Source organism: Juglans regia, chromosome 6 (genome assembly GCF_001411555.2).
Source record: "Juglans regia cultivar Chandler chromosome 6, Walnut 2.0, whole genome shotgun sequence".
In the NCBI taxonomy this organism is placed as follows: domain Eukaryota; kingdom Viridiplantae; phylum Streptophyta; class Magnoliopsida; order Fagales; family Juglandaceae; genus Juglans; species Juglans regia.
Window position 1 is genome coordinate 3,250,190 of NC_049906.1, and position 23,853 is coordinate 3,274,042.

Sequence of the window (23,853 nt, forward strand, 5' to 3'; positions counted from 1 at the left end):
TCAAATACTTCAAAATTCAAACGTAACTTTTATCGTGCCTTTTCTTGGTCAATTGACTCCAAAACCAAAATAAAAGTTTCATTAAAGAAGTCTAAAGTATAAACTCGGAATAAATAATACATTAATTAAAACATCTTATCCGAAGACAAAATTATTAGTGGGTATAGAAGACTCCACGATGGAGCAATCATTGAAGCATTCTGTTTTCTTTCCATTTCAGTCATAAATTAATTATTAAATTAGAAAGGGAAAAGGACTATACATGAAAAGAAGTCTTCGGCCAGCAAAGATGCTTTTCTCTTGATGGGCCACAAGGATGGGCCACAAGGATAAGGATAACGTTCGGTTATTAAACCCTATTTCAACAATCTCAATATATTATTATAATTTTTTAAAATTTTAATAAAAAAATATAATAAATAATTCAATTTTTTAAAATTTTAAAATAATAATAATATTTAAAAATAATATATTAACAATACTTTATCATTTTAATTCAACATCTAAATACAACCTTAATTTTATCATAAACACGTACTTTTAGAACGCATTCCAATTAATATAATGTATTTAGTTTGTGCATATATGGTATTGATGATGAATATTGTCAGAAAGTGCATGTCTCGACGTAATTTGTGAGGTCCATTAGGACCGATACTACTGGATTTAGCTAAAAGCTTTAATTGTAAAGTGTGAAAAGGCTAATAGTTCATTTCACTAAATACTCACAAAAGCTTTAATGATCAATAGTACTGAATATCTCACATGATAGATAGATCACGTTACATTGAAATCACTCAAAAGAGAATATGAAATATATACATATCATGACAGCACTCAACCACGTCGTACATGAAAATGATAAAGCTGCTATGTGATCACATTCTTTCAATCCTAAAACATGCATACAAGGAGACCGAATTTCCTTTCATTGAGCAGAAATCCCAAAAGATGAACTTCCGGAAAGTTATTGTTCAAGATTTGGAGGTCAGAGAGACAAGAAAAGATGGTGAAGCTAGCTAGAAAGCATGTGAAGAATCTATAGAGAGAGAGAGACCTAGGGGGCCGTGGGAAGAGATCAACTGGAGGAAAGAAGGGGGTTTAGAGCCAAAAAGCTGTAAGGTCGCACTAGTAGGTGATGAGTGTGTATGGCTAGCGATGAGTAGTGACCATGATGAATGTCGACGAGAGATAGGCTATGCTAACCTTTGATGAGAATGAACAAATTATCTACCATCATTATCTGTTGGTTTCAGTACTTGATTTTTCATGCTGTCATCCCCAACAATAGTACTCATAGAAGAGCTGCCGATGTCAAAATCAATTCCCAAAGACTCTGTAGGTGCAATGGGCAAGTGCTTAGTCTGTTGTGTGTTGGAATCAACCCTTTTCAACGAGTGTTTTTCTGAAAGTCTCAATCCCTCCAACTCTTTTGTTATTTGCTTCATACTAGGTCTATCCTCCCCTCTTACCTTTAAACAATTTTTTGCTATATTAGCAACTTCCGTTATTTCCTCAATATTACCTTCTTTGAGAATGCGATCATCAATAATTTGAAGTAGGCGATCCTCTTTCACTGCAATTTCAAAATATATTGCCAAATTTCTTTCACTTTCAGGCCTAAACATGGAAACTGCCTTCTCACCTGTTAGTAGCTCTGCAATGACAACACCAAAGCTATAAACATCACTTTTTTCAGTTAATTGGCTAGTATGAAAGTATTCTGGGTCCAAGTATCCCAATGTTCCCAACACCACGGTTGATAATTGTGTGTGGTCAAGAGGAACCAGTCTTGAAGCTCCAAAGTCAGCCACTTTTGCTGTGTGTTTATCATCCAGAAGTATATTTGTAGTTTTCACATCTCTATGTATAATTGACATAGAAGTCTCAAAATGTATGTATGCTAGGGCTCCTGCAATTTCTGATGCTATCCTCAAACGTTTTTCCCATGAGAGCAAGGATGAAAGGTTTTTATCATGAATATGGTCAAAAAGTGTCCCGTTTGTGATGAATTCATATACTAGTAAGGGTACTTCGGTCTCAAGGCAACAACCTATTAACTTAACCACATTCTCATGGTTAGTTTTAGTAAGCACAAGCACTTCATTTATAAATTGCTCAATCTGGCTCTCATCAACAACATTGGACTTCTTAATGGCAACCACTCTGTCATCTGATAAAACTCCTTTGTAAACAGTTCCAAAGCCTCCATGACCAAGGACTCTACTTTTATCATAGTTGTTAGTGGCCTTTTCAAGCTCTTCTGCACTAAAGATTTTGGTTGGCTCAACAGATTCTTTGTGACTCAAGAGTTGTTGTCGTAAGATTAGGCCACCATTTTGTTGGAAGAACTTCTGTTTCAGTTCTATGAGCTTTCTTTTTTGCGTTACCGAATATACCCGTAAACTTCCCACAACCAAGATCAAGAGGCTTATCAAGCAGACACCTGTAAATGTTCAAGCATGCACTTTGACCACATAGAATGTATCTGAATTTCCCCTTGATCAGTCACTAACATAGACTTCAATAAAGTTGAGATTTCAATATGTACTAATATATAAAAATGTCCTACAATTAGGAGTATAGTTGAGTTTCGAGTTTTAACTTAGCTAGTGATCGTGATTAAAAAGAAGAAAGATTTAAAGCCTTGATGTAGCTAGTGACTGTTGGAGTAGCAAAGATCTTCCATTAGCGGATTTCAACCGCGTTGTATGCTAAAGCTAAGGTTACAAATTAACTTACCCATCTTAAAACATTAATTTTCTTATCTTAAAAGACTTTTGCATTAATCAAAATGGTTCATTCAGACCAAATTATAATTATTGCATGGGAAGTGAGTGAGGTAATTGGGAAACCAAATCTATCATGCATGTATGTAGTAATTAGTAAATTAACAAGAAGAAAGAAAATAAAAGAGATGAGTAGTACTGTAATACCACCATTCCTATGTATATTATACATACCCAGGGCAATAATGATGATCTTGAATTGACCGGGTTTTCGACTACAACCTCTTCCAGGCGGCTTCCTCCCATCGCCTTCATATCCCTTGGGACAAGCACATGTGTAGCTCCCGTTAGTGTTGGTACATTTTGCAGTATCACTGCAATGATTCGAACGATCTTTGCACTCATCAATATCTGAAACACGAGTACCATATATTAATTTGCTCATTTAACAAAGATTAATTTGCTCATCCAAAATGAGCTGAAATTAAGAAAAAGAAAAGGCTTATAAAGTAAAATGAATGAACACCATTAATACTTAGTTACCTTGGCAACTATCATCTTGTCCATCAGGAAGGTATGGGTTCCCTTTATAACCTGGGGAGCACCTGCAAAGATACCCAAGACGGTTGCCGGAGTCGAAACAATTACTATACGTTGCGTTGCATAAATAGCTTGTCATTTTCTGAGCATCTTTGCACATCTTATTTCCAATTGCCCAATCAAGCACCACGGGTACAGACCGTGCAGGGACTTTAGAACTCGCCCAGGTGTTTAAATTTTCAAAATCTAAGGTGGAAAAGTTGTATGCCTGTGTTTCCCCTATAAAACCTAAACCGCATGATTGGGTGAGACTGGTGAGTCCACCATAAAGGGTTATAAGAGTTAAATTATAATTTGCTTCGCCTTTCGGGATATCAGAATGGCAACATCCAAGGCCGGAGCAAGAGCCGTTAACCAAATTACGGGTACCGTTGTTACAGAACGATATGCATCCAGCAATGTACTTATATCATTTACATGTCCCTTCGAGTCTGTTATGTAGGCAAAATGGTTACAACCGACAGCAAAGATACTGTTCTTCGTATGTGAGATGCGAAAACTCAACAAGTTGAGCAAGGCAGAGAAGCGGCGGTAACTAGGCTGATTATCATACACTGGCCAGTCGTCGCAATTACGGACTACCAAGTTTGAGACTCGAAGTTCACCATGATCAAGGGAGATGTTGAGGACATCTATATTATCAACGCCCAGAAATGGTTTTGGGGGCTTCAAAGAGTGGTCACAGATGATGAGAAAAGATGGATCAAGGTAGCAGCCCTCACCTGTACCAAATGGGTAGGGGATATTAAAAGATCCGCATCTGCGGTTGCAGCTCGAATTAGTGGCCGGTTGAGTCGATGTTGCTAAAACTAGCTGGGCACCAATACTAATTAGCAGTAGCAGCACTAGTTGTTGTTGCAAAAGTTTTCCCTGCAAAGCCATGGCTGACCTTTTTGTATTCTGATCCGTGCTTCCGAAATAACTTATCGTTCTTTTGTAAACCAAGGTGATACAGAGACTTCTGTAAGTCTGGCCTGATGAACATGCAGTTGAAAAGGACCAAGGTAGATGATAAGAAGCATTAATAAAAATACATAAATCAATAAAATTAGTTGCAGGTAGGTAGGAGGATTTATTATATAGAAGAAAACTTTACTTGTTTCTCAAGTGCTCAAAATAAAAGTTAAAAAACTCTAGCTTTTTTTCAACACAAACCTCAAGCCCGCCTCTCATAATTTTGAACCATAAGAATTTTATTTTCTTCTTTGGGATGGAAAAACGCAAGAAATATTAGTTTGAATTCAAGCTGCTCGAGTCACAAGGCTACGACAGCAGAACATGAGGTCATGTCCATCGATCGATTTTGCAGCAACCACGTATCCAGCTGGAAAAACGATAAAATCTTTATCAATGACTAAAAATCTGTCTTCCTGACCAATTTTTTTTTTTTTTTTTTTTGACATAGATCCACCAAGAGATCGGTACCAAAGCTATAGATTTTTTCAAACAGGAAAAAAAAAAAAAGAAAAAAAACATTTTTTCGGCACGTTAAATTATTTAATATTTTAAATTTTATGTCACGTGACATATTATATCCTCTAATTATAAAAATTAAAAAAAATGAAGTTATATAATTAATTTTAGTTTGAACTGTTAAATCTAAATTAAGTACTCGTTTATTTTTAAAAAATATCTCATTTTATCTTATTTAATTATTATAATTTTTTTAATTTTTAAAATAAAATAAAAAATTTAATTTTTTTAAATTTTAAAATAAAAATAATATTAAAAATATTTTTTAATAATATTTTATTTAATTTTTTAATTTTAATATCAATCCATTTCTATCTCATTTTCAAAAATAAGAAACCTCGAGAGTCTATAAGAGCGAACATTCGTTAGGGATGAATCCGTCAGCGAGTAAAGCCAGGGCTCCTTGACCTTTCCAATTGGAAACCACGCGGGAAAAGGACAAAAAAATAATAGAAAATGGAAATACGCGTTGGAAAAGCAAATTATTTCGACCCGACAGGTCTGCAAAATAAACTAAAATTGAGAAAGCTAAAATCCGACAAAATATCATCTCCTGTTCAAAAGGAAAGTAAAAGGGTAAAAATAAATGTTTTTAACTTTGAATAAGTAAAAGATTTATAATCTCGTTGTGGTATATAAAGTAGTGCATTATTATAAAAGTCAACATATACGATTTTTTTTATAGAATAAAAATTTTATAATAAAAATAATTTTATAATTTAATGTATTACATAAAATTATATTAATTTTTAATTTAATAAATTTTTTTATAGTTAAAATTATTTTTCTACAAAATAAATATATTATGCACACAGCAAGCAAAAGAAGGTGGAATCAATTTAAACAATTAAGGTAGGGGTGTACAAAAACTGCCTAAACTGGTCGAGAATCGATCAGACCGATCGTTGGAGTCAGGAATCAACTGAAACGGGCAAGGAACCGATCGGCATGTGGCAGTAATTAATGAAAATCGATATCAACCTATTCGAACTCTTGAAAAATTGCTGAACTGGCCAACCCTTTATATATATATATATTTTTAAAATATATGTATATAAAACGGTGCCATTTCACTTATTTTTCTCTTGAAACTAAAAAAAAAAAAAAACATATGGAATGACACCGTTTCAAAATGGATTTAATAAACCCCTTCCCCTCTTCTTCTTCTTCTCCGCGTCTTCTTCCTTCCTCCATGTCATCTGTAACTTTCTTCTGCTCTCTCATGGTAAATGGCAGCGCATCCCTTCTCCATCACAGAGATGCTGATAGCAGATCAAGGAACCAAACCGCATCGCACCGAGATCGATAATATCGATTTTCTCTCTCCAATCAACCAGTTTCGACCTTTTTTTACTCTCAGGGCATACATCGATTCAACGTCGATTTGGCATCGAAACCACGCCGAACCCATCGATTTTAAGTTCTAAATTAAGGTGTAGCCAATACATTTATACTCGAATTGAATGTTTTCTCCTTTATGTATCAAATTATTAAAACTGAAAAAAATAGCCTTTAATTATGAAAAACGGACATATATAGAGTACTCATACCGAATTTCAACCCGCGTTAAGATCAATTAAAAAATGTGAGTTGATTGCCAAATAATCTAAGCGAGATAATGTTTTTTTTTATAGTTCCCAAATAATGTATCAGTATTAATAATTTAGAGTACGATCGAAGTGTGTGCCAGCAAAAGAGAGTCGAAAAAGACGAAAACAGGGAAAAGGAAACACATGAGGTCTGCAAAAGTAGCAAACAAAAAAAGCAAAAGTCAAGCAAATGATCAGACAAAGGATATCTTATCCAAAGATAAAAGTGGCCACAAAAATGAATTCCATCACGTGAATTTATGACTGCGAAAGCAAAAGATTCCACGTACAACAATAATTTAAGAGCTCAATTATGAAATTGCTCGTACAAGATTTTTTTTTTTTTTTTAAGTCTCAGGATGAGTTTGAATATTAAAGAGAATTGAATTGAGTTAAGTTAAATGATAAAATATTATTAAAATATTATTATTTATTATTATTATTATTTTAAAATTTTAAAAAATTGAATTATTTATTATATTTTATATTAAAATTTAAAAAAATTATAATGATGAATTGAGATAAGTTGAGATAAGCTCAACTTCCAAACGAAGCCTCACTAGCACTTTGGTTGTTAAGATTTCAAAAATTTTATCGAAATCGTAAGAGTTCAACTAGGAAATTATATAGATAATGTAATCATGTCATTAGCCAATATTATATATGTCCAACTGGAATAACGATAAAATCTTTATCAATGACTAAAAATCTCTTTTCCTGATCAATCTTCAAAAAAGTTCAACTGGTTCTTGACATCTTTTAAGGCTTAATCAGATTCACATGTTAGAAGAGAAGGCAACAAAGCTGCTCATCCGCTTTCCAAGAATGCTTTGTTAAACTAACATGTTTAAACTTAGGATGCATGACAGTACGAGATTGTAGAAGAGAGAAACAATGAAAAACAGGCACAGTCGTAGCTGCAGACTAACTACATAAACATGCATATCATAGGATCACTTGTCATACATCAAACACAGAGAACGGAACCTGGCAAAGATTACAAGGGACAGTACTGTTCTAAATAGATATTTTAAACTTTAGATTATCTGTCTCCTTCATTTTCAGAATAGTTATAAGACGGATTATTTTTCTGAGCACTAAAAGAGATAATTAATTGCATAAGAAGATAACCTCTTTGGAATATCATGATGAGGTGCTCAAAAGCGAAGATACATAACTAGGCAGATTTCCCCATAGTGGCCGTAGGGCCGACCACTCCAAAGCTATCAATATCATTTTTTTGAGAAAATTACACTTTTTAACAACCTCGAATTTTCAAGTTGAAAATTCAGTGTACCGAGCTTCATGAATCACCCGTAACAAAACACTTGAACTCCTTCAACTTCATATCAGATTTAAGCTGATTAATTTCCAGCAACAAGTCATGATCTAGTCAGCATATTACTCTGTCTCGGAACTTTGACATACGGCTTTAATTAGCATCAATTCACGTGGTCACTACTCTTTGCATGATCTGTATTGTGATCTCCTACATAAACATGCACATATCATAAACATTTTCAGGAAAAACAAGCAGCTCGAGTTGTAGAAGAGAAAAACAATGAAAAACAGCGAGTCGTATATCATAGGACTTATGATATATACACCAAACACAGAGAACGAGACCTGGCAAAGATTACAAGGGACAGTGTTCTAAATAGATATTTTAAACTTTAGATTACATGTCTGATCCTTCATTTTAAGGAAAGTAAAACGAATTCTTTTTAACACGAGCACTAAAAGAGAATTAATTGCATGAGAAGATCATAACTCTCCATATACATATATATATATATATATATATATATATAGCAGGTCTATATATGATCCTCACCTCTCTCGCGCTCTTGAGCACCTAACAGGCTAGCTAGCCTCTTTGGAATATTATCAGCCACTTGATCCTTCAGCTGCCACGCTCTCTTTATCTTTCGCTCTACGTCCTTCAAGAACTTTAAACAACCTATTATCCATTTATAAACAAGGCAGACTTGTGTCCTCCAGCCAATTTACATATATATTTTTTTAATTCCCCTTATTGGCCGTAGGGCCGACCACTACTAGCTCCAAAGCTATCAGTATCATATTTACTTTGATCTTCTTATGGTGGAGGAAAACTCTATACATCTAAAGATTAATCAATTTACATGTCATTTATAAAGAAAACAAGGTAAAAGTTACATCTCAAATGTTTTATATTTACTGTAATTATAAAAAACTGACAAATTGTGCTCATTCAATTATTAAAAAGAAAAAAAAAGGTGAGTCGTTGTACATGTACAATATTGACAATAAGATCTTCACAAAATATTTCCATTGTAAATTTCGATACAATGTATCACTTTTAATAATTTAGAGTACAACGTCGTGTAAAATCACTCATTTAAAATTCTTCAAGAACGGAAATTATTTAATTCCAAATTTGTAAAAAAGTCAATTTTTTATCAATTATGAAAACGGTATTCTCATGCTCCCCCTATTATCAATTTTTTTTTTTTTACTGCAAGTGTGCTCATAAAAGTCAATATTCGATCTTCTATATCTATTTTCACCAAACTTCAACATCAGTTGCATTTCTCATTTAACAGGTTTGCTAATAAAAAATATTTATATTTAACGACATAAAGCCTACAGTTCCCAAAACATGTTCCACACATACAAAAATGGTCATACAATACCAGGGAAAATATTACAAGTATCAATTCGCAATCCTATGTGCCCACATAGGTACTGCGATAGACTCCTTGGTTGCAGCCATGGCTTGTGCCGACGCAAATGACATGTCAGGAACACACAACAGATGAGCCGGGCTACAACAAATGAGCCAGGCTATCTTCAGTTGTCTATCCATCATAACAATTCGTATTGGTAAAACCACGGGATATCTCATCATCAGGTGTCATCATGCGAATAATGTTATGTACGACAAAACATGCAACAATAATAATAAATCGTTATTTTGTTGGCCTGATGAGTTCATTGATTGCAAAATTTGAAACCATTTTTTTAACATACCGAAAGTACGCTCAATAACATTTCGGAGGGAAAAATGCCAATAATTGAAATAATCTTGATATCCATCAAATGAACGATTGTTGTGACGTTCAGATCTATGATGTAACACCAAGCCCAAGTCCGTGGAAAACCCTAGATTTTATTTTATTTATTTATTTATTTATTTTTCTTCTTTATTTTATTTTTCCTCCTTTCCCACGTATTACCATACATGCATCACCGTAAGCCCCATGTATGATATCAAAGACCAACCCCTCACCCCACGTTCACCACCCCAGCAGCATGAGGACACTCTCTCCCACGTCCAAAACTCCACCCAGCCACAACCGCCAGCCCCATCTCACGGAACCACCTCCCTGTGAACCAATATGAAGACCCAAGTTGTTGCACAGTGAAACCATCACAAACTCAACGTGAAACCACCATTGCCCTCCCCCTCTTATGAATCGATATAGACTAGCAAAAGACCCAACCACACCATGCACGTTGGGGAGTAAATAATGCCGCCCAGTTTGTCCGCTTAGCAACCACTTGTCGACATCATTGAGGGTAGCACCAGAACCAATCAAAAGCCACCTTAAAAACATACCTCCTCCTCCCACGGTTTTAGTGAACCACCTCCTTCCACAACTACACTGTCCTTCGCCCCCTACTATGCATTTCTACAGTGCACCACCCAGGGTCAGTAGAGGACGATTACCACCACGAGAAGCCATTGCCCAACCTCTGTTTTTGCTCCTCAAAACAGAGCAACGTGCCTTCCAGACCACACGGGTCCTTAATCCGACTTCGAGCACAGCCAAACGTGCACCACGAACCAGTTTCTGCCGACGTGCAACCCGTAAGAGAGAGCAAGATTCCAACCAAGCACTAAAGTCCAGCCGTGTCCAACCACCTTCACCCAACACCACCGAAACAAAGCACTCCTACGCACAACCCAGTCACCACTACTTCACACGGACGAACCACCATGCATGAACTAGTGGCAGCAACAACACCACGTGGCCACGGATGCTGTGAACCAGCCAACCTACACAGAAAACGCCTGTGAAAGCTTCTTGTCACCCCCCTTTCCGCCGCACGCCACCTTAGTTTCACAGTGAGCTGCATCTCTCCCTCTCACGCTTGGCTTGCTCATCCTGTTATATCTCTCTCTCTTGCTCGCTCATCTCTTTCTCTCTCTCAGTGCGCCATCGTCAGGACAGCCACCTTCCATAGCAACCCAACTCCGCCGCAAGCTCCTTCCCTCACAGTGAGCCTCCGTCGCACAAGGATCTCTTTCGGTTACTGCACTTCTTTTTTGTTGTTTGTTGTTTTTTTTGTTTCTCCATAAACAACAAGTTTATGCATTTGACTCTAGTCATGATTTCCTTAGTAATTACGAAAATGACATCAAGCCTTTGGTTATTGTTTATACGTTATACGTAAAGTAGCTTATACCTTTTAAGTGTTTTTACATTTTTGCCGTTCCAGTTATGAAACTACCAAGTGGTTTTATGAATATATTTCAGTTAGTTTTGATTTTACTATCGATGGGCCTAGGTCTCATCGTAGAAAAAAAACTCTGTTATTGTTTTTAAATGTACTAAAAAAAATTGTACAAGTGCTTAAAGTATAGATTGTTAGATTGTAAACAATAGTGATAGTGTTTAAATGATAGTAATAATAGCACAACTTGTTGCTCAACTAAAATGCTTGTGGGGGAGAGTTGTGAAAATAAAAAAGAAAATAATTATTGGGGTTTGTTGGGAAGAGTTGGAGATTATGAAAAAATAAATAAATTAAAAATTATAGAAATTAAAAAAAATTATATTAAAAAATATATTTAAAAAATAATAATATTTCATTATTATAGAGAATAAAAGAGCTAATTGAATGTGGAGTGAGAGTTTTGAGTCATTAGTTAAAAGCTAAAAAGTCATCATATTAGTCAAATTCTGACTTGGAGGTAGCTAATCCAATGTGAATGCTCTAAGAGACCAATGCTTATGCCTGTACATATTAAAACATGCATTTTGACCATTTCGGTAGTTTCGATTTCCTATTTTGTCAATCCAATTATACATCTTATTTTGTCACTAGCTCTGCCCCATGGTTGCTGGCGACGTCGCACGAAGCCGCTAGTAAGTCTTCTCCTCCGTATCTTTCTCCATATCTCCCTCATACGCATCTTCTCTCTGTCATTCTCTTGGTAGCCAATCTGGCGATGCCGTGCCACCATTGCTCGCCGTGTTGGTCCAACCTCGGCAGCGGTGAACCCCTCTCTCTCTCTCTCTCGGATTCTCCCACCTCTCGTAGACCTCTCTCTGTCCCACGTCCTCCGGTTCTCCCAGTTAGGACTTCTAACGCCACCGTTCGCCACCTCGACATGCACACACACCGCCAAGGAACCCCCACATCTAGCTCAATTCTGTAACCCGCTCAGATCCGCCATCGTGGACGCCTCCTTATTGCCACTAATCTCTCTCTCTCTCTCTCTATGTTCCAATGGTGGGTGTCAAGCTCTTGGCAATGGCAACGAGGGAAGAAGGGTAAAGACCTTTGGAAGAGTAGAGAGAGAGAACGACAAGAAAAGAAGGAAATCATGTGGGGAGAAGACTTCACTCTCAATCGATTAGCCAAAATTAAACAACAGTTTTAGTTAATGTGAGATAAATTTGACTTTAACTATTTCAATTCCACGTTTGAATAATTAATTTTTTTATTATATAACAATAAAATAATAAGAAATAAATTTGACTTTAATTATTTCATTCACATCAAATTTCTATATTGAATTATTTATTTATTGATTATATAGTAATAAAATAATATTACTTTAAAAAATATTTAATTTTTTAATTATTAATTTATTTAATTTTATCATTCTACCTATTATATGTGAATTAGTAATCATATTCTAATTAAATTAATGTTCTTCATATGAAATAGATAAGAAAGATGAAAGAGAAATAATTGATAAAATATATTGTATTTGATCTACCTACAGTAATCTTTAAATTTGAAAAATATTTTGAAAGTTACTGTAGTTAAAGTCCAATTATTTGGAATTTAGGTAATGTATTGTGATTATATTTTATTCTTTAATAGTTAAATACTCAATAGATTTAAATTTTAACTAGTTCATTGAGGATGTTTTGAATAATGATGTGGGCATTCCGTTGAGCCGTCACACAACTGGAAATAGATGTGGGCTTGAGCTGCTGCTGCCACTTTCGCCGCCACCATCGCAAAGAGTATCAGCACTCCAATCAATGGGCCGGGATTAATTGCAAAAGCTTGGAGACTAGTCCATGGCGAGAACTTAGATTTTTTCAAGACGATAATGTTCTCTTCTACTTTGTCTTCACAAATGACACAGCCCATGGACACAATTCTTTATAATTTCGTTTTTAATCATATATATTTTTGGAAAATAATCATAATTCTACATCTCAATTGAAGAAAAAAAAGATACTTTCCATTTAAAATAGAGTTGTAAAATAATTCTATAATTAATTCGTGTCATTATTATTACTAGCCAATAATTGGTAGCTCCAGACGAAAAGAGTACGATCTTATGGGTTGTTCGTGATGAGTTGTCATTAACATCAAACGGCTGAAATTAAATTGATAGAAATTAAAAAGTTGACCGATCGAGACCCTTTAATTTCTATGTCGTTCTTCTATTATCAGCGTGAGAGGAAGAGCAGTAATGGCTCTCACGAGTCTACATTCAATGGTATTACTCATGCATGCCTCCATCGCCCATCTCGGGGCTGTTAGGAAATATGTTTTTTTAAAACGAAGATTAATGGAAAAAAAGAGCATGATGAAAGTATAAATTCTTTTGTCACCAAACACTAATATTTAAGTTACATTAATTAATCTACCCATAATTCACAAATAAAAACTTAGAACATAGATGATGAAAGGACCCAACTCAAAGCGCACACCTAATTGAGCAATATACTAGACTAGCTCACTCGTACATACAAAAGCTCCCAATAATACAAATTAGCAAACCATGAGAGAAAACTTTTAACATACAAAAAGATCTATATTGAGAAAACTTGAACACTGCATGCAAAGAGACCGAAATCTACCATCATCCGTTGACATGGAGGAAGATGCTGGCTGATTATGGCTTAAGGACTAATGGATTATCTGCCATCAACTGTTGGTTTTAGTACTTGATTTCCCATGCTATCAATGGTTTTTAGTACTTGATTTCCCATGCTATCAATGGTACTTGTGGAAGAATAGCCAGCGCCAACATCAATGCTTAAAGAGTGTGTGGATGGATGAAGAAAATACTCACTCTCTTCTGTATTGAGATTAGCTTTTGTCCTTGCCTTCTTTCCCTGACCTCTCAATCCATCCAGCTCCACCGCCACCTCCTTCATACTAGGCCTATCATCTCCTTTAACGCGAAGACATCTTTTTGCAACATTAGCAACTTTCTTTAGTTCTTTGATATAACTTCCATTGTAAATGTTGTCATCAAGAACTTCTACTAAGCGATCATCTTTTACCATAGAAACAAAGTATGTTGCCAAATTTCTCTCACTTTTAGGCCTATCCAAAGAAATCACTTTCTTACCAGTCAGTAACTCTGCTAATACAACACCAAAACTATAGACATCACTTTTTTCTGTTAGATGACTAGTATGAAAGTATTCAAGGGTCCAAGTATCCTAATGTTCCTTGCACCAAAGTAGTTAATTGTGTTTGATCAAGAGGAACGAGCCTTGAAGCTCCAAAATCTGATACTTTTGCTGTGTGGTTTTCATCCAAAAGTATATTTGCAGTTTTTACATCTCGGTGTATAATTGGCATAGAAGCTTCATAATGTAAGTATGCAAGGGCCCCTGCACTTTCTGTTGCTATCTTAAGACGTTTGTCCCATGAGAGTAAGGAAGATCGGCTTTTATCATGAAGATGATCAGAAAGTGTTCCATTTGTGATGAATTCATAGACTAGCATGGGCACTTCTGTTTCTAAACAACAACCTAATAGTTTAACAACATTTCTATGGTTGATTTGAGTAAGCACAATCACCTCATTTATGAATTGCTCAATCTGACTTTGATCTCCAATTTTTGACTTTTTAATCGCAACCACTCTATTATCCGACAATATTCCTTTATAAACAACACCGTAGCCTCCTTGGCCGAGGACTCTGCTCTTGTTGTAATTGTCGGTCGCCTTCTCAAGTTCTTCAGTGCTGAAGACTTTTACTGTCTCCATGGATCCTGTTTGATTTGGAAGTCTTTGCTGTAACATTAGGCCACCATTTTGTTGGAACCACTTCTCTTTGAGTTTAATGAGCTTTCTTTTCTTCAGTACCCAATATACCAAAGAACTTCCAAGAAGGAGCACTAAGAGGCCAATGCTAATACCTGCACATATTAAAACATGCATTTTGACCATTTCGACAGTTTAAATTTCTTGTTTTATCAATCCAATTGTATGTATGTCTTTTTTTGTCACCAGATACAAGTACTTCTAGAAGCTTGAGAACCACATATGTAACAATATCTTAAGATAAGTCAATTACCAAGATTTGAATTACAGCCCAGCCAGTGGTCGGGAAACAAAAAAGGGAATAGAATTAATTATCAGTTAGCTGCTGCTTCCTATTGCTGCATGTTGTTCCTATACTGTGTCGTATCTTTCATTGATGCCGTGCTGAGACTCATGATCTTGTACTCCTAGAGACTCATGATCATGACGCGCGCGGTTCATTGTTAGGATGAGTACTCTAGCTAGCTAGCATGTGCATTAATTGTTAGGAACAAACTTAGAAGTTTCTATAAAAGGAACTTATAAGCTGTTTTCCTAGAAAATTTGTGGCTAGCATTTGTATTTATTTTTTAATATTTTTCGGGGTCAAAGAATATTTATTTGTCGATATATAAAAGAAACGAAGGGAAAATGTGTTATCTATTAATATTCGGCTCTTGATTGATTTGGCTAACAAAGGGAAAAATTCCTTGAGTACTAACACTTGTTTGGCCAATAATTTTTATTTTTATTGTTTTTAAAGAAGATGGATAGTGTCCTAATTTTATTGATTGCCTTCGCGAGTACTTCCAAGTTCCAATGAAAGAATACTATATTCAAATTAAAGGATTGATTTGGCCAAGGTATATTCATGAAGGGTATGATCTTAATCCTTACGAGGTTATATATACTATTGTAAATTTGGTGTTTAACATACTATTTATTACATAAAATAAAATTTCAATACTATTTTATCTAAGTTGATGTGCGACTAAATTAAGAAGCTTATATATAAATTTAGAGTAATGCTAGATACAGTTATGAGTTGAATATGCGCCGCCCGCTCCTTTTGAAAAAAAAAAATAGATCAATCTACTATTAAAAAATTAATTTTTTTAATGCAGATCTTATATATATATATTTATTCAATTTTTTCCAAAGGAATGCACAACCCCATATTATTCCTATATTTAAATCAGCATCCGAGAGGACAATTTACCTATACCACGTTGACTTTAGGTCAAGATGAGTTAGGGTGAGTTTGGATGTTGAAATGAGTTGAGTTGAGTTGAGATGATAAAATATTGTTATAATATTATTTTTTAATATTTCTTTATTATTTTGAGATTTGAAAAAGTTGAATTGTTTATTATATTTTATGTTGGGATTTGAAAAAGTTGTAATGATGAGTTGAGATGAGTTGAAAGTAGTTAATGATCCAAACGAAGCCTTATACTTCTTACTCGAAAGTGTTCTCGAATTCCCACTTTTTTCAACCAAATGATTACTGGGAAAACAAGTAGTGATGAGGTTGGAAAGCCAAATCCATAAATTTATGTAATTTGAAAATTAGAAATTCAGCAAAAAATAAATAAAAATAAAAAAGAGTTTAAAAAATTATAGTACGCACTTTATTAATATTTAATTAATTCTAATACATACGTACCGAGTGCAATAGGAATAATTCTAGATTGGCTTTCTAATTTAGGTCTGCAACCTATTCTGGGTGGCATCCTCCCATCTCCTTCGAACCCATGTAGACAAGTACATTTGTAATTTCCATCAGTGTTGTTGCATGTTGCATTACCAGCGCAAGGTTTCGAAATGCACTCGTTGATATCTGAAACACAGCGATGCAGACAGCCGCAAGACGCCGTCACAAGAATTACATTATATATATATATATAGAAATAACAAAAATAAATATATATATATATATATGTGTATAATATAAGAAGTGATTTATGTTGTCTTAGGAGGTGTAAGTCAATCTCGCGTATTCCAATTTTAAAAGAAATTGATAATTTTGAGATTTTTAATCATGGGCCTAATCTTTTACAAAAAAATATATATATGCGAGTCGTGCACATCTTAAAATTGTATTATGGGCCTAATTGCATTACTGTATATATATATGTTAAAATTACCATCTGTATACTAAATTGATGAGCCAAATTAAGGGGAAAATAAGGCTTAGCTAGATTACCTTGGCAACTGTCAGGTCCACCAGGGAGGTATGGGTTCCCTTTATAACCATCGGAGCAATTGCAACGATACCCAGGGCCGTTGTTGGAATTGTAACAATAACTATGCGTTGCCTTACATGCGTAGCTATCCTTATTTTTCTTAGCATCTTCGCATGTCTCATATCCAACTGCCCAATCAAGCACCAGTGGTACAGTCTCTCTATGCTTTAACGCTTCGAAATCTGAGGATGAAAAGTTGTATGCTTTTTCATCCACTATAAAGCCGTAAGCACATTCACCGATGCCAAGAGTTTTCGTGTTGTACTCGCTCAAGCTCCGAACACTTAGATCAAATTCGGTCGCTCCTTTCGGGATAGAAGTTTGACAACAGCCAATACCAGAGCATGACCCGTTAACCACATCGCTGGCATTGGAGTTACAGAGTGATAGGCATCCGGTAGTGAAGCCATTTTGTTCCACAGAACCTTGAATAAACGAATAAACGCCACAACCCACGGCAGTGATCTTGTTCCTCTTATTTGAGATGCGAAAAATATTTGACAGCTTGAACGAGGAAGAGTTGCCAGTACTGTAGTTGACACTTATACTAATAGGCTCCTGGTCAGCGTAGCATTTTGAGTAAACACTCCGTTCAACGCATGCGCCCTTTTTGAGGACTTTACAAAGACTGGCTACGGGGTTCCAGACTCGCAGTTCACCATCCAATACTGATATGTCCTGGACAAACAAATCAGAGCCCAGAGATGGTTTTGGCGGATGGAATGTGTTGTTACAAGTGATGAGAAATGTCGAGTCAAGGTAACAACCATCGCTTGTTCCAAATGGGTACGGGATTTCAACTTCTCCACACATACGGTTGCAGGTTGAGTTTGGAATAGATGCTACTGTTGCTACTAAAATCAACACGATCAGTACCCCAAGTACTGGCAGAGGTTGCAAAAGCTTTCCACTGAAGGCCATGGTTTTCCTTCAATTCTTGTGCTTTCTTAAAAATTAATCTCTCCTTGTGCTGCTGGCAGCGTCGAATAATTAGAAATCATACAGGGGTTATGGAGTCAAGCAAAAAAAAAACAAAAAGAAAAAAAGAGAGAAGCCTAAAAGATAAAACATTCAACAATCTTGCACGTTTAAGAAGAATGATACCAGCCTACACCAAATGTAACATATTTAAACTTAGGATGCATGACAGTTCGAGATTGTAGAAGAGAGAAACAATGAAAAACAGGCACAGAGTCGTAGCTGCATACTAACTACATAAACATCATGCATATCATAGGATCACTTGTCATATATCAAACACAGAGAACGGAACCTGGCAAAGATTAGAAGGGACAGTACTGTTCTAAATAGATATTTTAAACTTCAGATTATTTGTCTCCTTCTTTTTCAGAAAAGTAAGACGGATTATTTTTCTGAGCACTAAAAGAGATAATTAATTGCATGAGAAGATAACACTCCGTATATAGCTGCAGGTCTATGATCCTCCTCCTGAGCACCTCTTTGGAATATCATGATGAGGTGCTCAAGAGCGTAGATACATAACTAGGCAGATTTCCCCTTAGTGGCCGTAGGGCCGACCCACTCCAAAGCTATCAATATCATTTTTTTGAGAAAATTACACTTTTTAAGAAGCTCGATTTTTCAAGTTGAAAGTCAGTGTACCGAGCTCATGAATCACCCGTAACAAAACACTTGAACTACTTCAACTTCATATCAGATTTAAGCTGATTAATTTCCAGAAACAACCTGGTCATGTCATGATCTAGTCAGCATAGTCTCGGAACTTTGACATACGGCTTTAATTAGCATCAATCCACGTGGTCACTACTCTTTGCATGATCTGTATTGTGATCTCCTACATAAACATGCACATATCATAAACATTTTCAGGAAAAACAAGCAGCTCGAGTTGTAGAAGAGAAAAACAATGAAAAACAGGGAGTCGTATATCATAGGACTTATGATATATAGACCAAACACAGAGAAGGAGACCTGGCAAAGATTACAAGGGACAGTGTTCTAAATAGATATTTTAAACTTTAGATTATATGTCTGATCCTTCATTTTAAGGAAAGTAAAACGAATTCTTTTTAACACGAGCACTAAAAGAGAATTAATTGCATGAGAAGATCATAACTCTCCATATATATATATATATATATATATATATAGCAGGTCTATATATATATGATCCTCACCTCTCTCGCGCTCTTGAGCACCTAGCTAGCCTCTTTGGAATATTATCAGCCACTTCCTTCAGCTGCCACGCTTTCTCTTTATCTTTTGCTCTACGCCCCTTCCAAGAACTTTAAACAACCTATTATCCATTTATAAACAAGGCAGACTTGTGTCCTCCAGCCAATTTACATTTTTTTTTTAATTTCCCTTTAGTGGCCCCGTAGGGCCGACCACTACTCCAAAGCTATCAATATCATATTTACTTCTGATCTACTTATGGTGGAGGAAAACTCTACATCTGAAGATTAATTAATTTACATGTCATTGATAAATTATTTTGACCCCACAGGTCTGCAAAAGAAATATGATCTCTTATTCAAAAGAAAAGTATGAACGACGAAAGTAATACTTTTAACTTTGGATAAGTAAAAGATTCTCCAATTCTATCATTGTGGATTACTATATTCCATACAAGTTATCAAGGAAAAAGTGTAAAACTTCTGGTACTACTTAAAATGTACAAAACAAATATTTCCCGAAGTGAAGAGAGAAAAGAAAACACAAATAATTTTGATCCCACAGGTCATGATCTGCAAACGTAGCAAAAGAAAAAACAAAAATTCAAGCAATTGATCAGAAAAAAGATATTTTATCCAAAGCTAAAGTAGTAAAAAAAAATGAAGGCCATCATGTTAATTTATGACTGACAAAGAAAATTAAAAATTCCCACATACAACAATAATTTAAGAGGTCAATCACGGAATTACTCGTAAAACAAGTCTTTCTTTTCTTTCCTAAGAAATAAGAAGTCTCCCACTAGCACTTTTGTGGTTTTTAAGAGTTCAAGTACCAGTAGGCCCAAAGATACATGTAATCACTGGTCCAACTGGAAAAAAAAAATGAAAAAATCTCTATCAATTGGCCTCCTTTGGTCTGGGAGATGAGACTCATATCATCTATTTTTTTTTTTTAAATTTTACTTAAAATATAATAAATAATTAATTTTTTTTAAATTTAAAAATAAAAATTATATTTTAATAATATTTTATTCAATTTTTAAATTTTATCTCATCTTATATATATAAGACATCCCATCTCATCTTATCAACTTTCAAATTCAATCTCTCTTCCTACCCCACGCTGAGTAGGATCACGAAGAGATATAGCTCATGTCATTGTTGGACTAACAATTTAATTAACGAAGGGTGTCTATTAAAAATAAATTATTCAAACAAAAAGTGAATATGAGTATTCAGAATTATTACGCGTTAAAGACAATGGTATTTGGAGATGTTATGGCAATCGTTCAACGCATTATGTTAATAATGTTAGATACAGTGATGAGTAGTACTGCAAGTATCATGTATTCATTTTAAAAAAACTTTAAAAGTTGGATTCGTAATTAAAAAATATTTTTTATATGGGTCTCATAATTACTCATTTTTTTTAAAATGAGTGCGCAGCGCTTGCATAATCTACGAAAGTATTTAGTATTACTCGAATTAATATATACCCAATGGCACCTCTTGTGGTACGCTTAGAGTCATAATTAAAGGCTTGTTTGGAAAAAGTTTTCATTGTGATATCCCATATTTTAGTGCATTTTAATTAAATAAATATTTTAATTAATTTAAATATTGGTTCTCTTGTTTTAAATGTTTCAAATTTCTCGTTGGTTTATTTTTATGATTTTTAAGTTGTGAAATTAATTTTGATATGCTTTCTTAATATTAATTATTGTTTTGCATTTAAATTGTTCTTTACTTTAAATCAGTTTAATGTTTGACTTTTAAAATTATGGTTGTTGGATTTTTATTATTATTTTATTTTACTAGTCATTGCGTTTAAATTATTTTATTCAACTTACTGTTTTGAAATTCTTTTCATTAAATCAATTTTGTGACCCAAATTGTGAGGATTGAACCTTGTTTCTTTTCCCTACTTTTTTTTTCCCTTTTTCTTTCTGCTCATCTTTTTCCCTATTTTCCTTTTTGTCATTTCCACTGCATCTTTCTCCTCCCACGTGCACGAAGCTCCCCTCCCCTATCCCCATCCGTTTCTTCTTTCAACTAGTGCGCCGCCATAAACTGTCCATGGCCTCCACCGCCCCTCACATTTTCTTCCCCTCCAGCCGGCAACCATCCCCCTATATTTTCAGCTCCCCCTTCGCCGCCATTAGCCTTCACACACGGCTTCAAGCCTCGGCCATCTTTCGTTCCAGTGCCACCGTCGCGCCACCATTGACCACCATCTTTTCACCACACCACCATCGGCCCTTCATCTACCTAAACCACTCAACCTCAGCTCCGATCCGCCACCGTTGAAGCTCCTCTAGCTCATTTTTTGATTTGGATGTTTTGGCTTTCAACTGCCACTCACGGCCAACCACTACCACCAGTAGCTTCACTAATACCCTGAAGCTCTTCCCTAGCCATCTCAGGTCTTAGTTTGTTCCCGTTCAAAAGCTGGGTTTTTGAGATCCACGGCCCTTGTCCATTTTGTGCTGTTGTATTACTGTGCCACCACTTCTAGCACCTTCGTGATGGTTCGAAAATTATATTAAAATACTGTAAGTATATTTTTAAAGAACTTTTGAGATTTAAATGTATTTTTACTGAGATTTATTGGTTGTGAACACTTGTGTCGTGTCATTTATCATTGGATAATTGCATGCATTTTCATCATGTTTGTAAATGAAAACTGAGCTTTCGCATAATTGCATACATGTTTATCAAACGTAAGATGATGATCAGATATATATATATATATAGCTGTCCTTGTTGGACTAACAATATTAATTCGGGTAGGGTGTCTATTAAAAATAAATAATTATTAATTCAAGCGAAAAACGAATGAATATCATGAGTCTATATATATATTCAAAAGTACGTAAAAGTAAAGAGTCTTCGGATCCTTCTTGTTGGCCAAGTCGACGTTGTTGTAAAGTCAAACCTCCATTCTGTTGATAATTTTTCGTTTCTTCAGTGCAAAGTACAGCTAGCCAAGTGCTAAACACAAGCGTAGAAATAAAGCCTACTCCAGCACCTGCATTTAAAAGGCTGATCAAAGCGCCATGCATTATTCATTTTAACCACGCCACTCGAACAATTAAAAGGTATAAAATAATTACAAACTTATTGCTGTGTTAATTATGCCAAAGCGAAGGGCTGTTTCAAAAGAAATGTTTATATTAAAAGATTTAGATGTTTATGTTTTTACTTGAAAAACTATATATAACTAGAACTATATTTTCAAAACATCTTAGTCATAAAGCTTTAACTGTCTAAAATGGTCATTGAAGTGGGCGTAATTAATTAAGTACTCTAACCACGAATATATAATAGCAGTCATTTATTCCGGAAGAATGAGCAAGTATCTGTGATGTCCAGCTGGAATATTAAGAAAAACATTAGGCATACATGCATGCATGTAACATCCAGGTATATCCTTTTTGTAACCTTCACTAAAAGTGTTTCAATTATAGCCACTCACAACAAAAATCACATTTATACACAAACGACATTCATTTATTACGGGTGCACCATGGTCTTCCCAAGGGACTATCTGCACACTCTAACTCCTTTCGTCACGCTACGGGTAAGGACCTGGCGTGTGACTTAGTTACGAGCGATGCCCAACACTCGCCCGGTGCGTACGTAACCAGACATCCTCTAGCCTTCGCCAGCAGAGGGGCCATGGAGTCCTACCAAGAGCGTTACCGTCTTGGCCAGGTCTGTTGTAGCCCGGTGATAGCCCAGTGGACGTCACTCAGTTTTACACGCTCCCAAGTGACTGGAAGAGCTCCATGAAGATAATGCCCCATCTCGGCTTGGGGTCGTGATACGTATGCACCCACAAAACCCTGATTTTAATATTATTGTTATAACAACAAAAATCTCAATTTTTCTAGTTTCATAGCATAACCACAGGGCATAGCACAATTAAAAAAATAATAATAATAAAAAAGCATATGCATGACAGGCTATTGGATGGTGTGGCTAGTATAAACAAACAACATACAGTTCATCTTGGATCTAGGTGGGGATAGAAGATGGGGTTGTTATATCATATAAACTTTGGGCTAATGCTAGTGTATGAGATAAATCCAGACTTGCAGCGAGTGATTTTCGAAGGAGTTTGAATCTTGGCTTATCTGTCTAACAACGACAACCCTTGTGTCGTAAAACTAGACCCAGTCCTACACCGAAACTAGCCCTTATTTTAGGCACCCAAAACAGAGCAGCATAGGGATTGCCTACCCACTCACACTATTGTGCCCATCATGGAAAATAACCATTGCTCCACCTTAGAGCCACCGTAAAGAAAGCCTACACAGATTGGAATCTAGCCCAGTGCCTCAAGCAAGTGAAACTGTGAAGCTCTCTCTCGGGTATCTCGATCTCTCTTGTGTTGCATGTTAGTGTTATGGGTTTCGGGTTAATAGGTTATGTAATGTTATATATTATCGTCTATGTAATATTAATGGGTTATGAGCCTTAAAAGAACCACGTGGCTTCAAGTCTGCATATAAAAACCCTGAGTGGCTTGCTGCCATGAATGAAGAAATGCAAGCTCTTCAAGCCAACAAAACTTGGACCTTGGTTCCAAGCCCTTCTCACAAGAATGTTGTTGGCTGCTACTAGGTATTTCACGTCAAGCTTCATGCCAATGGTTCTCTTGAAAGGCACAAAGCTTACCTTGTTGTCAAAGGCTATACTCAGCTGCATGACCTTGATTTTGATGAGACCTTCAATCCTGTGGTAAATTAGCTACTGTTCAACTCATCTTGTCCCTTGCTCT

At 35.5% G+C, this 23,853-nt stretch overlaps 1 protein-coding gene, 1 long non-coding RNA gene and 1 pseudogene across 2 annotated transcripts; all 3 read right to left on the reverse strand.

Moving 5' to 3' along the window:
* Nucleotides 1–700: 700 nt before the first annotated feature.
* On the reverse strand, nt 701–3,455 carry LOC118348577 (wall-associated receptor kinase 3-like). The gene is made up of 3 exons (XM_035690556.1): nt 3,273–3,455; nt 2,964–3,140; nt 701–2,446 (listed from the first exon to the last, which is right to left on the reverse strand). The coding sequence occupies exons 1-3, from the start codon at nt 3,427–3,429 to the stop codon at nt 1,227–1,229; spliced, it is 1,554 nt and encodes a 517-aa protein (XP_035546449.1). The 5' UTR covers nt 3,430–3,455; the 3' UTR covers nt 701–1,226.
* Nucleotides 3,456–7,316: 3,861 nt separating this feature from the next.
* Nucleotides 7,317–8,359, reverse strand: LOC109019091. The gene is made up of 2 exons (XR_002000692.2): nt 8,226–8,359; nt 7,317–7,880 (listed from the first exon to the last, which is right to left on the reverse strand). It is a non-coding gene; the product is annotated as an uncharacterized LOC109019091 (long non-coding RNA).
* A 4,945-nt stretch (nt 8,360–13,304) lies between these two features.
* LOC109019092 lies at nt 13,305–19,160 on the reverse strand (annotated as a pseudogene).
* Between the last annotated feature and the right edge of the window lie 4,693 nt (nt 19,161–23,853).

Bases quoted from the DNA above. Each gene is read 5' to 3' on its own strand.
- LOC118348577 (XM_035690556.1), bottom strand. From the start codon at position 3,429: ATGTGCAAAGATGCTCAGAAAATGACAAGCTATTTATGCAACGCAACG. The intron at 3,141-3,272 runs GTAACTAAGTAT...CTCGTGTTTCAG, and splicing joins ACAAGATGATAGTTGCCAAG to ATATTGATGAGTGCAAAGAT. The intron at 2,447-2,963 runs GTATGTATAATA...GAACATTTACAG, and splicing joins GATCATCATTATTGCCCTGG to GTGTCTGCTTGATAAGCCTC.